Source organism: Balaenoptera acutorostrata, chromosome 4 (assembly GCF_949987535.1).
Source record: "Balaenoptera acutorostrata chromosome 4, mBalAcu1.1, whole genome shotgun sequence".
Lineage (NCBI taxonomy): Eukaryota > Metazoa > Chordata > Mammalia > Artiodactyla > Balaenopteridae > Balaenoptera > Balaenoptera acutorostrata.
In genome coordinates this window covers 818,504-836,795 of record NC_080067.1, presented here as the reverse complement: position 1 = coordinate 836,795, position 18,292 = coordinate 818,504, and the positions used below count along the sequence as shown (strand labels likewise).

General features: G+C 39.7%; 1 protein-coding gene across 1 annotated transcript in view; it reads right to left on the bottom strand.

Annotated features, from left to right (window-relative positions):
• The window catches only part of LOC130708142 (uncharacterized), a 154,872-nt gene that overhangs the window by 94,840 nt on the left and 41,740 nt on the right, over nucleotides 1-18,292 (bottom strand). The window contains exon 4 of the mRNA XM_057545785.1: nucleotides 12,095-12,186. Within this exon, the coding sequence (XP_057401768.1) occupies nucleotides 12,095-12,186 (92 nt within the window). The remainder of the gene's footprint in view (nucleotides 1-12,094; nucleotides 12,187-18,292) is intronic.

Sequence of the window (18,292 nt, the reverse complement as noted above, 5' to 3'; positions counted from 1 at the left end):
TCATATGGTAGTTCTATTTTTAGCTTTTAAAGGAACCTCCATGCTGTTCTCCATAGTGATTGTACCAATTTACATTCCCACCAACAGCATAGCAGGGTTCCGTTTCCTTCCACCCCGTCACTAACATTTCTTTGTAGACTTTTTGATGATGGCCATTCGGATTGATGTGAGGTAAAACCTCATTGCAGTTTATTTATTTATTTATTTTTGGCTGCGTTGGGTCTTTGTTGCTGCACACAGGCTTTCTCTAGTTGCGGTGAGCGAGAACATGGGCTCTAGGTGTGCAGGCTTCAGTAGTTGTGGCACGTGGGCTCAGTAGTTGTGCCTCGTGGGCTCTAGAGCACAGGCTCAGTAGTTGTGGTGCATGGGCTTAGTTGCTCCACAACATGTGGGATCTTCCCAGAACAGGGGTTGAACCCGTGTCCCCTGCATTGGCAGGCGGATTCTTAACCACTGTGCCACCGGGGAAGCCCCATCATTGCAGTTTAGATTTGCATTTCTCTAATAATTTTTCAACATTGATGTACCTTGGGTAAATTATGCTGCGATAAGACAAAAAGAGGAAAGACATTTTTTGCAGCTAAATTTCTTCAAGATTCATCCATGTTTTAGCATATTCCTAGATCTTTTCCTTCTAAAGACTGAATAATATTCTATTATATGTGTATACCTGTTTATCCAGGAACTAGTGGATGAACACTTGGGTTGCCTTCATACTTTAGCTACTGTGAATATTACTGCTATAAACATTGGAGTACAAATATTTCTTCAAGACACTGCTTTCAATTATTTTGAGTATACCCCGAAGTAAAATTACTGGATCATGTAGTAATTCTGTTTTTCAATATCTGAAAAGTCGCCCTACTGTTTTGCAAAGCAGCTGTATCGTTCTACATTCCCAATGACATAGCACAATGGTTCCAATTCCTTCACATACTTGTTTTCTGCTTGTGTATGTATGTGTGTGTGTGCATACAAATATATAAATATGTATTTAGTGAATGGAGCATCTTTTCAAGTGCTTACCGTTATTTGTTCATCTTTTTTTTGGAGAAATATCTAGTCAAGTCTTTTGTCCATTTTTGAATCAGGGTGTTTGCTTTTTGTTGAGTTGTAGCAGTTCTCTGTATATTCTGAGTAGAAAGTCCTTCTCAGATATATGGCTTTAAAATATTTTCTCCCATCTTGTGGGTTGCCATTATATTGTTTATGATTTCTGATACACATTTTTTTAAGAAAATTAGGTATTGCAAGTTATTTATTTTCTTGTTAGTTGTGCCTTTGTTGTTCCTTTGTTTCATATTGAAGAAAACACTGCCAAATCCAATGTCATGATCTCTTGTCCTATGTCTTCTTCTAATACTTTTATTGTTTTAGGTCTTATACTGAGTTTCCTGATACATTTTTATTAATCTTGTATATGATGATAGGTAAGCATCCATCTTCCTTCTTTTGCATGTTGACATCAAGACTTCTCAGCACCATTTTTTGAAGACTGTCCTTTCTACTTTGAATGGTCTTGGCAAATTGTCAAAAATCATTTGGCCATATATCAGGGTTTACTTCCGATTGCTCTATTCTATTCTAGTGGTCATAAATAATGGAGAAAATGGTATAATCTATCCAAGTTGATGAAGAACATAAAGAAATACCAGGACTGGATTTAGAAGGGCAATATAGGAGAGCAGGAAGTAAAAGGGAGTATGAGAGAAGATCTCGTATTTGCAAGCTCATGGAAATATGATCATGCTAAAACCACTAAAAGCCTGACCCTGAACAAGAGAATAAATGTTTTAGAAGGAAACGTAACACTTACCCATCTCTGGGAAATATAGTGTGGGCATAAAGATAAACCACACAGAAATATATGTAAAAGGGAAGGGTTTTCCTGGTGTGAGAATATTGTGGGATTTGAAATACAATTTACTTCTGTTCTACCATTGTCTCTAAAATTTATCAAAGTGTATATACCAGCAATTCCAATTCTGGTAATGTGCTTGACAGGCTTGCATATGAACTTCAGCAGACCAGTAAATGTACCTTCACTGTAGGACTGTTCCCCAAAACAAAACAAAAAAAACCCTGGAAAGACTATAAAGAGGAATATAGGTAAATTTATAATATCAATACTTTGTTAACACACACACAGATGCAATGATGGTTAACAGTCCAAAAACAGAGGGTGAGCATGTGTGCAAGATGTTAATCCCCAGGCTGGTGGTGGGGTTCAGAGTTCAAAGGTAACACAAGTAGAAAAGGCTTTTGTCAAGTCCTTGATTTTTGAGTTAGGTAGATTCACAGGTAACTTTTATTTCAAGATGAATGTATGCACTATACAATTTTTTAAATCAGGAGAAGTAAACATGAGTGATAAGGAATTTCAAACTGTTACAATTCAAACAGGATATTAAGAAAGATTAAGTCATATGATTTAAGAATGAAGTAAAGAGATTGTCTAAGATGATGGTGTGGAAAAACCCAGAGCTCAACTCCTCTCCCCAGGGCATCAAAATCACAACTATTTACAGAACAGCAACTGATGGAGAAGACCAAAACCTACCATAAAAGATCTTCTACAGCTAAGGACATGAAGAAGGCACCACAACAAGACAGGTAGGGGGGGGCGGAATCTCGGTATAGTCAAGACCGTACCCGCAGTGGGTGACCCACACATGGGAGAATAATTACAATTTCAGAGCTTCTCCCAGAGAGCGAGGGGTATGAACCCCAGATTGGGCTCCCCAGCCCAGGGTTCCTGGGCTGGGAAGAAGTGTCCCTAGAATGTTGGGCTTTGAAAACCAGTAGGGCTTATTTTCCAGAGAACCAGAGGACAGTGTGAAATAGAGACTCCACTCTTGAGGTGTACAGAAAACCCCACATGCTCTGAGACACAGGGCAGAAGCAGTCATTTGAAAGGATCCTGGGTCACACCTACCTCCTGATCTTGGAGAGTCTCCTGGAGAGACAGGAGGCAACTATAGCACACCCGCAGGGACACAGACACTAGCAGCAGCCATATTTGGGAGCTCCTTCTACCTTGTGAACACTGGTACCAGCAAGCATAATTTCAGAATCCTCCCTCTAGCTTATTAGCCTCAAGACTTAGCCCCACCCATTTCCACCAGACTATAGACACAAGGAGTAGGATGCCACAGGCCAAGCAACTAACTGAGCAGGGACACAGCCTCATCCACCAGCAGACAGGCTGCCTCAAGACCCTCTCAAGCCCACAGCTGCCCCTGAACCTGACCCCAAACACTAGAAGCGCCAGGACCAGGCTCCACACACCAGAGCACAGGAACTAGATCCAGGACCCCCAGGACCCTCCAGCCAGAGACCCTGGTTCCCAACTCTTCCCACCAGTGGGCAGGCACCAGCACCAGGATCCCTGGTCCCTCCCACAAGTGAGCCTGCTCTAGCCTTGGGACCAGCCTCACACACCAACAGGCAGACACCAGCCTCAATACCACAGCCCAGCAGCCTGTGAAACCAGCCCACACACTAGCAGTCCAGAACCAGCCCTAAGACTGGTGGGGCCCTGGCGCCAGCCACCACTGAGCCTGCTAGAGCTTCACAACCAGCCCACTTACCAGTTGATGGACAGCAGCCCTAAGAATACTACAGCCCAGCAGCCTGCAGACCCAGCCTAAACACCAGCAGGCCAGCACCAGCCATGGACTCAGCTGGGTCCTGACCCTGCCCATCAGAATGCCGACACAGGATTTGGGACGCCCCAGACCCCACAGCCAGATGTGTCAGGAACAATGGTCCGACACCACCTCTGGGAACCCTGGGCTCTACAGCTAGAGCCCAGGACCTGGCTCTGCCTGCCAGTAAGCCAGCATAGTCCCAGGACTTGGCTTTACACACCAGTGGTTGGGCACCAGCCCTGGTATCTTCTGGACCTCGATTCTACCCACAAGTGAGCCAGCAGTAGATTTGGTGTCACCCATGGTTGTGCAGCCAGCTACCTCATAATTCTGTCCCACCAAGCAGTACTTACAGGCTCCATACAAGGCAGAGTCTGGCAAACAACCAGACTGGGGGCAGCCAAGCCTACAGGAACACCCACAGTAGTCAGCCCACCACAACCCAGCAGCCCACATAGGGGGTATACCTAGAGCATATAGTTCTAATGACCAGGGAAGAGTGAGCTGTCGGGACACATACAACATCTCTTACAAAAGGCCACTTCTCCAAGGTCAGGAAATGTAACTAACCTACCAGAAACACAGCAAGAAAATGAGGTGACAGAGAAACATGATCCAAATGAAGGAAAAAGACAAGAACCCAGAAGAAGATCTAAGTGAAGTGCAGCTAGCCAATCTACTCAAGGATGACTTCAAGGTAATGATTGTAGAGATGATCAAAGAACTAAGGACAAGAATGAATGACTAGAGTAAGAAGTTAGAAGTTTTTAAAAAAGAGTTAGAATCTTAAAGAACAACATTACAGAGATGAGGAATACAGTAACTGAAATGAAAAATACACTGAAAGGAAACAATTGTAGACTAAATGATATAGAGAAATGAATCAGAAAACTGGAAGACAGAGTACTGGAAATCACTGAAGGTGGACAAGAAAAATAGAATAAAAGAAATGAGGACATTTTAACAGACCTCTGAAACAACATCAAGTGTACTAACATTGGCATTATAGTGGTCCCAGAACGAGAAGAGAAAGAGAAAGAGGCAGAGAACATACTTGGAGACACAAAAGCTGAAAACTGCCTTAACCTGGGAAAGAAAACAGACATCCAAGTCCAGTAAACATAGTAAGCCCCAAACAGGATCAACCCAAAAAGGACCACACCAAGACTCATTGCAATAAAAATGGCAAAAATTAAATATAGAGAGACTATTAAAAGGAGCAAAGGAAAAGCAACAAGTTACAAACATATAAACTAGCATAAGGTCATCACCTGACTTTTCAGGATAAACTCTGCAGACCAGAAGTGAGTGGCATGGTATATTTAAAGTGATGAAAGGGAAAACCCTATAACCAAAAATATTCTACCGAGCAAGGCTATCCTTCAGATTTGATGGAGAGCTAAAGTTTTACAGAGAAGCATAACTGAAAGAGTTCAGCATCACCAAACCAGCTTTATGAGAAATGTTAAAGGGGCTTCTCTAAGTGAAAAAGAAAAGACCACAACTGAAACATGAAAATTATGAAAGGAAAAACCTCACTGGTAAAGGCAAATATTCAGTAAAGGTAGTAAATCAACCATGTACATAGCTAGTAGGAAGGATAAAAGAAAAAGTAGTAAAATCACCTATGTTCACAATAGGAAGTTAGGGAACACACAAAACAAGTAGGTATGAAATATGATATCAAAAGCAGTACTTGGTAGGAGAGTAAAAATGCAGGGTTGTTAATATGCATTTGAAATCAAGAGATCAGCAACTTAAATTAGTCATACACACACACATATAAACGTCATGATAACTATAAACCAAAAATCAATAATAGATAAACACACACAAAACAAACAAACCTACAAAAAAACTGAAAGAAATCCAAACGTAATATTAAAGATAGTCCTCACATCACAGGAGAAGAGAATAAAAAAAGAAAGGAATACAAGAAATTAAAGAGGAATTCCAAAAATACCTGGAGACAAATAAAAATGAACACTGAACGATCCAAAATCTATGGGTCACAGCCAACAGTGATACAAGTTTAGTCTCAGGAAACAAGCAAAGAAAATCAAATAAACAACCTAACATTATACCTGAAGCAACTAGAAAAAGAAAAAACAAAACTCAAATTTAGTAGAAACATAGGAATTATAAAGATCAGAGCAGATTTTTTTAATAGCAACTAAAAATTCAATAGAAAAGATCAGTGAAACTAAGGGCTGGTTCTCTGAAAAGATACACAAAATAGATACACATTTAGCCAGACTCATAGAGAAAAAAAAGAGAGGGCCCAAATCAATAACATCAAAAATGAAAAAAAGAGAAGTTACAAACAACATAACAGAAATAAAAAGGATCACAAGAAATTAATGTGAACAACTATATGCCAATAAAAGGAACAAAGTGATGAAATGGACAAATTCCTAGAATTGTACCATCTCCCAAGACTGAACCAGAAGAAATAGAAAATCTGAACAGAGAAATTGCCAGTAATGAAATAGAATCAGTAATAATTAAAAAAAAAAGAACTCAACAAACAAAAGTCAAGGATCAGATGGCTTCAGAGTTGAATTCTACCAAACACTTAGAAAAGAGTTAACACATAACCTTCTCAAACTGTTCCAAAATATTGCAGAGGATGAGGTCAGTACCATCCTCATACCAAAATCAGACAAAAATATCACAAAAAAAAGAAAATTACTAGGCAATATCACTGATGAACATTCATGCAAAAATCCTCAAAAAATATTAGCAAACTGAGTCCAACAATATATTAAAAGGATCATACACCATGGTCAAGTGGCATTAATCCCAGGGAGTCAAGGATAGTTCATCATCTTCTTATCAATAAATGCGATAAACCACAGTAACAAATTTGAAGAATAAAAACTATATAATCATCTCAATAGATGCATAAAAAGTTTTTGACAAAATTCAACATCGATTCATGATTAAAAGCTCTCCAGAAACTGGGTATAGAGGGGACATACCTCAACATAATAAAGGTCATTTGGAGAAGGCAATGGCTAACATCATACGCAATGGTGAAAAACTGAAAGCATTTCCTCTAAGATATGGGACAAGTCAGGAATGCCCACTCGTGCCACTTTTATTCAACATAGTATTGGAAGTCCTAGGCACACCAAATCAGACAAGAAAAAGAAATAAAAGTAAACCAAATCAGAAAGGAAGAAGTACAACTGTCACTTTCTGCAGATGACATAACACTGTACATAGAAAATCCTAAAGATGCCACCAGAAAACAACTAGAGCACATCAATGAATTCAGAGAAGTTGTGAGAAGCAAAATTAATATACGGACACCAAGGGGGGAAGCGGTGGTAGCGGGTGGTGGTGGGATGAACTGTGAGATTGGGATTGACATATACACACTAATATGTATAAAATAGATAACTAATAAAAACCTGCTGTATTAAAAAAATATATATGGATCTGCTGCATTTCTATACACTGACAATGAACTATCAGAAAGAGAGATTAAGGAAACTATACCATATGCAATCACATCAAAAAGAATAAGATACCTAGGAATAAACATACCTAAGCAGGTAAAAGACACGTACTCAGAAAACTATCAGACATTGATAAAAGAAGTTGAAGGTGACACAAAAAGATGAAAAAAATACTATGTGCATGGTTTGGAAGAATTAATACTGTTAAAATGACCCTACTACCATATATATATGATATATCTCACATGCTGTTTCATTTCACGTAGCTCTTCCTACAATTCCAGGCTGAGTTTGTTTCCAGGAAAATATATTATTTCAGATACATATCTGTGCACTCAAGACTCCTCTGTAATCCCAGGTTATTTAAGAGACTTCTGCTTGACACTGCCTAGATTCTGAAGCTCCACTACAAGCATTAATAAAGTTATATTTACATAGGTATTTATACGATAATCAAACAATAATGCAATTACAATTGTATTATGATTTATTGCTTCTTTTGGAGCATAAGATTGTCTCATTTGCCACTCTCTTGTAAATGACTGTTTACAAATTATGCTTAGGACTTAGAGAGGAATGAATCTACAAAAAACTGACCAATGTGCAAATATCACCAATTTACATACATCTCACAAGATTAGGAAATTCTCTAATTTTTGTCAAAGAAAAATAAAGCCTGGACGCTCTGCAGTCATGAATCAAGGGAATGCAGGGGACTAGAGTTAAGAAACAGACAGTAATCAATGCAGCAGAGTGCACTGTCCACCAGCTGGGATTACTAAAAGGCACGAAACAAACGTGAAATATGGAGGAGAGGGCTACAAAGACACAAAAGTGCCCACCAAGACAAGGGCGCTTTGGGTGGCTCTAGATTCAGGGAAGGATCTAGGGAAGATGTTAGTGCTATGGATGTGTTGAATCTGCTGCCTGTGTCTACTCAAGATGAAACCATAGAGACATGGATCAGATCATGAGCACCTAACATGAAACTTATCAGGGAATAATAACAGTCCTACAATCAGTAAGAAGGTGATTCTGTTATGAAATAAAGCATAACCGAATCCCCAATCCTTTTCCTGTTATCAAACATAGCATACTCCATTACTATGATATACTTACAAATCTTGTTCTTCCAACAGTTTAGATATATATTTATCTGTTTTCCTAATTATTTGTCATTACAGTTTAAGTTGGTGGTAATTTATTTTTTTATTTTAGTAGTGACAAGTTTCTATTTAGGTATAAAGATTTATTTAATAGGCCAATACCAATTATTCAGAAGACTTAGTGACCTTAACTTAATATAGATGCTCTCATTGAAATACTACAGAAACCTGCTACATGACCAAGTTGGATTTAATACATGCAAGACAGGCTCAATATTAGGACAGCAACAAAGGAGTCATTTGTTTCTGTGCCTGAACAAAATGGAATACCACCTATCACAGGAATTGTTGAATAGTATTGTTGTGTGCCTTAAAGTAGTTGTTATAAATCACTAATATTAATAAAAATGTGCAGGGTAAAAAAATCACAATTTTACATCCTATTCTCATCAATTTCTTAACATCTGAGTGAAGTAAAACTATTAGCAATGAAGATAGATGTGCGTTTTATGTTATTTTAACATACAAGATAGTTATGCAAAAATGGAATCTCTCATGTGTAAAATCTTGTGCATTTTGTTAAATTGAAATCATACATTTTCACTGATAGAATACGTTCAAAACAGAGCAACTATCACAAGGTACATTTGAGCCTGACTTCTGCTCTCTGAAACTCATGATTATACATTCACATTCCTTAAGGACTGATTCCTTTTCTTCAAGAGGGAAGAGCACCTCATCAAAATGAACCAACCACTGATGATGGCAGCAGAAGAGAGCTTCAGTCTCCATTGAGCCCTCCATACACCCTAAGCTAGAGGACACATTTCTCTCCAGCAACTGCCATTTGCATACAACGTTCTATGCAGGACTAAATGACTTATATACGTTTCTCTTAGCCTTTACCATAAGCATGTGGTGTTACAGGCTCAAACCTGCAGTAATCCTGAACATTTAGTCTCTGATTCTGTCATTAATATGAACAACAGATTGGTTTCCGCACTTAAGAGTATATTAAAAGTCAGGTTGCAGCATTACTTGGATTCAGCACCAAGAATCAAGGTCATTGTGAATTACACTAAACTACATTAGAAGCCACAATGGGCTGATGCAGGAACTATAATCCCAAACTCTCTTTACTAGTTCAGCTCAAGGTTCAGAATTATTTCATCTTCCTGTGTGGCTCTGGCACTGGACCAGAATCAAACCCTGAAGAATCACTTTTTCTGAAATGAACATTTACCTAGATTCCTGATACCCTCCCTTCCACGGAGAGTCATCCCTTCAGATACAAAGAAAACATTGTCACCTGACTCCTTTCTGCTGCCGGGATGGTGGGCTCAGTGTGATGGTCAAGACAGCCAGTACCTACACTGGAGGGAGACAGGCATAAACCAGGTGTAGGTTTGTGATTCTCTGACCTCACCTCCCCTCAAAACTGCACATATCTTTTCACCTGTAGGTACAATAAGAGAACAGTTTGGGGGAATGGAGGATATTTGTGAAAAACTTTATCCCAGTTGTTAATTACCAAAAACAGCTTCAATCTACTAGTTATTTCCAAGGAGATCATTGAAGAGTTTTGAGAGACTCTTTTTTGTTTTGTTTTACTTTATCCCAAAAGTAAAAGTCAGAGTCTCATGTGAAGGAAGCAGGAAATACTGAGTTGATTGTGGAAACTGGAAATACACCGGAGACTGGAAGATCTTATAGAGGCTATAAATAATGCTTGAATCAAAAGTTTGGTGGTGGGACTTCCCTGGCAGTCCAGTGGGTAAGACTCTGCACTCCCAATGCAGGGGGCCGAGATCGATCCCTGGTCGGGGAACTAGATCCCACATGCATGCCGCAACTTAGGAGCCCGCGTGCCACAACTAAGACAAGAGAGAGAGTGACAGAGACAGAGAGAGACAGAGAGAGAGGGAGAGGGAGAGAGAAAGAGAGGAGGAAAAAAGCAAAGAAGGAAAGAAGGGAAGAAAGGCAGGAAGGAAGGAATTGGTTCATTGAATTAAACAAAACAATATTTAAAAAGAAAAAGGTTGGTGGCCCATCATGGGGAAATAGAACCAACCTGAAAAAGCTCCCAATGGCCAAGTGTACAAAAACTTGAACAACAAAATAAAGAGCATGGAACTGAATGATAATACAGAATATTCAATAAATACATAGGATTCCATATCAATATTAAAATATAATTGTAGAAATAAATGGAGACAAGGAATATATTTCTTACATAAGGATGATGAATAATATAGGGAGTTATTCCTCTTTTAAAGTGGGGAAGCTTACTTTATCCCCTTAGCCCCTCCTTGCATATGAGATGCACTTAGTGATTTCCCTACAAAGAATAGAGTATGGAAAACAAAAACACAGTAACTTCATGGTGGAGAAACCTGGCAAATACGTTAAACAAGTGATTGACCACTTTAATGATAAATCATGTCAATTACCAAATGACATGACATGATGAGAGGTGGAAGTTTTCTCCAAAATAATTCATTTTTTTCTAATCATGAGGAACACATAACACAAACTCAACTTTAGAGGCATTCTAAGCAGTGTCTCATCAGTATTCCTCAAACTTGTCAAGGTCATGAAAAATAAGGGAAGACTGAGAGAGGGTCATAGAGCACAAGAGACAGGGAACATATGATGACTATATATACCTAATGTTCTGGACTGGGTCCTGGAAGAGAAGAATGACATAGGGTCAAAACTGGTGAGATGCGGGCTTCCCTGGTGGCGCAGCGGTTGAGAATCCGCCTGCCAATGCAGGGGACACAGGTTCGAGCCCTGGTCTGGGAACATCCCACATGCCGCAGAGCAACTGGGCCCGTGAGCCACAATTACTGAGCCTGCGCGTCTGGAGCCTGTGCTCCACAACAAGAGAGGCCGCGATAGTGAGAGGCCGCGATAGTGAGAGGCCCGCGCACCGCGATGAAGAGTGGCCCCCGCTCACCGCAACTAGAGAAAGCCCTCGCACAGAAACGAAGGCCCAACACAGCTAAAAATAAAATAAATAAATAAATAAATAAATTTATATAAAAAAAAAAAACTGGTGAGATGCAAATGAAGTCTGGAATTCAGCTAACAGTATTGTAGCAATGTAGATTTCCTAGTTTTCACAAATGCACCATGGTAATATACAATGGTAACTACAGAGAAAACTGGATGAAAAGATATTTGAGACCTCTCTGTATGACCCTGCAGCTTTTCTACAATTCTAAAATTATTTTTAAAATATTTACTTAAAATTATATAAAAGCTTATGTTTTGTTAACTGATTACCTCTTTGAGTTTATACCCTTTTTTATTTTCTATGGAAGGCATTTTAACTCTTTTCTTGATTTCAAAAATAATCAAACTATTAAACAAAATAGATTCATATACTTTGCCTTCTTTGTTATTCCAAATTTAATGAAAAGATCCTCTGTAAATGTGTTTTATAGAGGTCAGAAATACAGGATTCCATCTTGCAACCTCTTTCTCTGTCAATAAACGGGGTAACACAGGAAAATCTTCCTTCTACAGAGTATAAGAATCCATTTTTCAAGTACACCAAATCTCTAATCAATCGTTTTCTCTTACATGCTGTTTCCCTAAAATTCAGCTGAAACATCTTCCTCTGTTCTTTGTAGTGACCCCACAGCTCATTATTCCAGTGTTTACTGGAAATTTTTCAGTAATTTAATCTATGTCAATAAGCATGATATTTCAAAGGTCCACCATTCATGACAGCAAGAGACATAAACCTAGGTTTCTCAAAATAATTTCCATTGAAGCAGAGCTTCCCATACCACATTTTAAAGGCTAGATTCCTCCTTCAGCTTTGGACATCACACCTGTGCTATCTGCTTTATTCACTCTCACCTACCTGAGTGTATGACTGTTGTCTCCTTTTCTTCACATCCCAGCTCTTCCTTTTGCTCAAAAAGGTGACCAGGTTCAGCTTAGAGACAGCAAGACCTGTTTATTTAAAAAAGGAACATGACTCATCCTGGGGATTCTACAATTTCCAATCCAGTACTATGTTCAGCAGAGAAGAGAGGATACTACCTGTTATAGAAAATTATTTCACCAAATAGTATTTCCTGACAGCCACTTTAAAGTACATAGGGGGACTTCCCTGGTGGTGCAGTGGTTAAGAATCCGCCTGCCAATGCAGGGGACATGGGTTCGAGCCCTGGTCTGGGAAGATCCCACATGCTGTGGAGCAACTAAGCCTGTGCACCACAACTACTGAGCCTGCGCTCTAGAGCCCGTGCTCCACAACAAGAGAAGCCACCGCAATGAGAAGCCTGCGCACTGCAACAAAGAGTAGCCCCCGCTCACCGCAACTAGAGAAAGCCCACGCGCAGCAACAAAGACCCAATGCAGCCAAGAGTAAATAAATAAATAAATTTATAAAAATTAAAAATAAAATACATAGGAAGCAATTCTAATTTGCAGTTCCTTAACTCTACTTTCAAAAATAAGGAACTCTACCAAAAATAAGGAATGGATACACAACTTTAAGATGTGGCAGAAACAGTATTTTATTTCATTTTATGGATATCTAGAATTATCACTGATTTAGAGTGAAAGATGCAGATCAACTCAAGAAATGAGGACAAGATGAAACATCTTGAAGATTTTCTTTGCATCAACAAAGATGCTGATTATAGCATTTTAAGATAATTGAATCAATACTATACAACGGTTGTTTTATTTTCCTGAAGATACAAAAAGTTATAAAGAACAGAATAACTGTGACATGACTGTGGAATAAAATGAAAATTTACAAAACAGTTACTAACAAAAGCCAGTATCTCCAGTTAGTAACAGTTAGTACTGTTTTGTAAATCTTCATCTTATTCCACAGTCATGTCAGTTATTTCTAGGTGTCTTTCTCAGGCCATATGATACAGATAAACCACATGGGTGCATCTCTGAAGGCATCAGCACAGCGCCTTTACCTGCTACCCCACACTCAGAGGCAGAAGGACCTTGAAATGCAGAAAGGCCAAGGTCCCCTATCATTTGTCATGTGACAGATTCAGAAAAAAATGAGCTCCTACATGGAGACCAAAATGTGATATATTCTCCTTCCCTGTTTTCATATGCCGTTCCGCCTCACAGTCAGTCACTAATTCCGCTACAGCAATGGGGAATGTGGGTTGCAAGGACCACATGTCTTTTCTTGAACCAAAGGCTGGACTCAGCTCTCACATCACAAATATATCTAAGAGCCCTCTTGCTTAATTCTGGTTTCACCCTGGAATTGCCTGGAGCATGTAGTTTAAAAAAAACTTATTTGTAATCATCTATATAAGTTATGTTGTTCACCTAAAACTATGTTGTACTATGTTGTACTATGTTGAATCAAATGTACACTGTAGGTCAATTAAACTTTTTTTTTTTTAATGTGCTCTCAGGCAGGATCTGTGAAGGAGGTCACAGGTGATACTGGTTATTAAAGCTCACCATGTCATGTTTATTGTAAGACTAGAGTGATAAGCATTTATGTAAATCGTGCCCCTCAAGTTTAAATATGCATACAAAGCATTCCAGGACCCATGGAAGAAACTGTGGTTCTGCAGGTTTGGAGTGGGGCCTATGAATTGGCATCTTTATCAAGTTTCTTATTTGTGCCGATGCTGCCTCCTCAGACCCGTTTTTAGTAGCACTGCACTTACACTATACAATTACCACGAGGATGTAAACACCGGGACTCACCTTTCTGTCTCTTCTTCTGTTTCCCTACGATTGATTTTAAAAAAAAAAAAGTTTGCATGCAATAGATGCTAACTATTGATAGTGGAGGAATACAGAAAAGAAGGGTATCTTAGAAGTTCAGAGATTTTTCATTGTTTTCTGTTTACTGTCACTTCTTTTTCCTAATAGGGTAGATAAAGTTTTACGTTTATGAGTAAAAGTCTATCATCAGTTTTTCTAACTGGATGTATTTTTTATTCTCCCATCAGCGACACGAGAGATTAATTGTTCTTCACTGGTGTCTAGCATAAATTTAAAAATGCGATCTATATGAATGCAAATTACTCAGCCTTAAAAAAAGAACACCCTTCTTTTTGGGACAACATGAATGAAGCTGAAGTACATTATGCTAAGTGGAATAGGACAACACAGAAAGGAAAATACTGTATTATCTCAATTATATGTGCAATCTACTAAAGTCCATCTCATAAAACAGCAGAATCTTGATTGTCAGGAACCTGCTGCGGAGGAGATGGGAGATGTTGTTCAAATGGTACAAAAATGTGTTTCTGCAGGACGAATAAACTGTAGAGATCCAAGTACAGCCTGGTGAAACAGTTCATTATAGGGTACAGTATACTTGAGATTTGATAAGAGAGTGTATCTGAAGTGTTCTCCTCAGAAAAAAATGCAAATAAGTGAGATGACACATATGTTAATTACCCTGAATGTGGAAATCATCTCACAACACACATGTGCATTTTTTTTTTTTAAAGGATTTTCTTATTTATTTATTTATTTATTTATTTATTTTTGGCTGTGTTGGGTCTTCGGTTCGTGCGAGGGCTTTCTCCAGTTGCGGCAAGCGGGGGCCACTCTTCATCGCGGTGCGGGGACCGCTCTTCATCGCGGTGCGCGGGCCTTTCTCTATCGCGGCCCCTCCCGTCGCGGGGCACAGGCTCCAGACGCGCAGGCTCAGCAATTGTGGCTCACGGGCCCAGCTGCTCCGTGGCATGTGGGATCTTCCCAGACCAGGGCTCGAACCCGTGTCCCCTGCATTAGCAGGCAGATTCTCAACCACTGCGCCACCAGGGAAGCCCACATGTGCATTTTTGAACTTGAACAACTACTGGATCTGCAGGAATGGAAAGCAGGGTGCTGGATGGGAGGGGTCATGAAATGCAGAATTTAATGAGAAATTAAGACTCCGAAACACTCACTATTTGCCCTTCACATATCTGCTTGTGGGTTTCAGCAAAATGTGAGCACCTTCCACTGGGGCGTGGGAGAAGCAGCCAACCAAACACTGATCTCCTGTGACCTGTGCAGTGAGGGGAGGACCCAGGGTGGGTACAGACCTGGACACAGCCTCTTGAGGGTGTAGATCTGGGCAGGGCTGGGGAAGGAGCTCGCTCCCTGCACTGCCCTCCCTCTCTCTGGGACATTTCCCTCACTGTCTTTCCTAAGCCTGCCCAACAGAAACTTAATTTCCGAAGTTCATATTATTTTAACCCATTTAGTCACTTCCCCACCTATTTTATAAAATAAAATAAACAGTTTAACATAAATAAAATTTTCTGGGACAATTATACTAGAAACTCTTTTCTTAACAAGTTCAAAGAAAAACAAATCGTTGTCATCATCATCACCATCATCATAACATCTTCTGACAGTTGATGGCCCCTCAAGGGGTGATATCAGGATGTACACACAACAGCGAAAGGGAATTGGCCCAAATGAAGCCGAAGTCCGCTACACATCACTCCTTTTTTTTGAACCATCCACACAATCCTGAATTCAAACAATTAACCATTTGCAACAGCCTTTGTGTCAGGCTCTGTGAAAGAGTTCAGGTCACATCAGCCATTCACAGATATCTTTTCACATGTTCCCTGTGCTACAGAACATGTATTTCCTCAGAGCGGCCACGTGATAGAATTCTAACCAATGATATAAGAGAGCTGTTCAGGGGAGGTTGATATTCCCCAAGTCAAAAAAAAGTGGCTTCACATCAAAATCCCTTTGTGCTATCAGATTCACACAGCTTCCTTCCTGTTGCATGGAACAGGGTTAGATGTTTGACTGTGGGGCAACCATACTGGGTTATGAGAGAACCAAAATGTGCAAAACGCCTGCATGTAGACAACACCAGAGAGAAGAAGTAAAAAAAAGAAAACGTAGCTCATAAGTTTTCTCAGCCATTTTTTCCAGCTATGAGCATCTACCTATATGCACTGTGTACATAATACCAAATATACATCTTTTCTATGCATATGCATTAGTCCGTTCTTGGTATAACTGAAAACAAACCACTAGCTGCAGAAAAAGACACATGATTATATTTCACTTATACCAATGTTAAAAGTGAGCATAAACTGCTACCCAAATCCATTGTATCAATTAGCACAACTGAAAAACAATCCTCTTTCCATTCCAGGCAAGGTTGATAAAAAGACAGCACAGGCTATGAAAAAACTCAGGAACTTCTAGCATAAAAATGAAATAACCTGTTTGAAAAAGAAATGCTCCCTGCCTCTGACCAATGGACTCTTCCCCCAATTATTTGACGCCTGGTATAGAACCCAGAGCACATGACAAGGCCATCACTCTGTTGAGAGGAAGTGAGGATGCTTCCTGCCACCTGTGGGTCAGCTTCCCTGGAAGGTCACTCGTTTACAGTAGATATATTTTATGTTGTGGGGATGTACCTGGCACCTAGTTTTCTGTTAAACCACAGCATATGCTGTGCTGACCTGCCTATCACAGTGTCCAGAAGGCTTCCTCATCTCCACATCTAGTCTGCCACGGGACATTTGAAAGCTATGTTCACAAAATTTGTTTCATTCCACACCCCTTCTCCATCAAATTGCCACTGATCTGAGCCTGGGAAAATGTAATAATCTCTGTATATGAACAGCATCCCGTCCTCAGTACTGCCCAGGAAATACTTTAAATCATGAGTACAGTATCTGATTTCCTGGATTCTCAGGAACACAGCACATTTGGCAAGTCTCCATCTCTGTCATCTGTACATCAGAATACACCACCACCAGCTGCCTAAGACCTGGCGTGAATGTGGGGAGCTTCCTTGCACTTTCCTACCTGCATTTCCAAAGTACTCTCCATATTTACTTTCAATAAAAAAGTAAATCTCTCTAAAACAACAACAACAACAAAAAACACCATTGTCTTATTTTATCAGTCTTCACACATCGCCTAGTGCTGCCTGAGTTAAAATTCTGGTCCACTGAATCTGCTCTACTCTTATCACAATTAAGTGATCACAATGTTGTATTTGAATCATATAACTGACCTCAAATTCCTCACTTAAATTTCTCATTGCTTTAGAAAAAATTGAAAGTACACATGAGAAACCTGCATGGATGACTGCGGGTGAGGAGAGCAGTGAGAACCCTGTGTCCATAACGAAGGCAAAGAAGGAGAATGACTGTGATTCACACGTAGCAAGGATGGCGATGAGGATAAATTTAAAAAGAAATGGAGGACTTCCCTGGTGGCGCAGTGGTTGAGAATCTGCCTGCCAATGCAGGGAACACGGGTTCGAGCCCTGGTCTGGGAAGATCCCACATGCCGCGGAGCAACTGGGCCCGTGAGCCACAACTACTGAGCCTGCGCATCTGGAGCCTGTGCTCCGCAACAAGAGAGGCCGCGACAGTGAGAGGCCCGCGCACCGCGATGAAGAGTGGCCCCCGCTCGCAGCAACTAGAGAAAGCCCTCGCACAGAAACGACCCAACACAGCCAAAAATAAATAAATTAATTAATTAATTAAAAAGAAACTGGAAATAATCAGGAAATGAAACAAGTAGATTTTTCTCCTAAATTCAGGGTGTGTCAGTTGTGCAGTCCAAGAACAGGTATCCTCTCTACACATGCAGAAATCATGCAGTTCTTCATCCTGCACATTTTCTGTCTTTTACATCATGCTTCAGCATCATTCAAATTGGAATATTTTTCTCCTAATTTTACAAAATGTATTAAACACCCATCACCATCATGTGTGTTTGTTCACCTCATATATATGCCTAAACAACCCCATGACTTATGAATTCTCCAGGTTTTCACCTGATCTAATTTTTACAGTAAAGTGAATAACTTTGATAATGTTACATATAAGAAGTGGAAGAAACAGTAACTGAAGAAAAGCCATCTTAGTGTTCCTCTCCAATTAAGAAGTAATAAACTGTATTAATTTTAAAAATCAACTTAATATGCTCACTGGGGAATTATGGTCATCTTTAAATTAATTTCTGAACACCAAAAAATTAATGAAAACCATCCTAAAAATACCTCAGCGTATAATAAAAGCAATAGTTCATGAGTTCTGGACAAATGAAATCATAAACTAGATTTTTCATG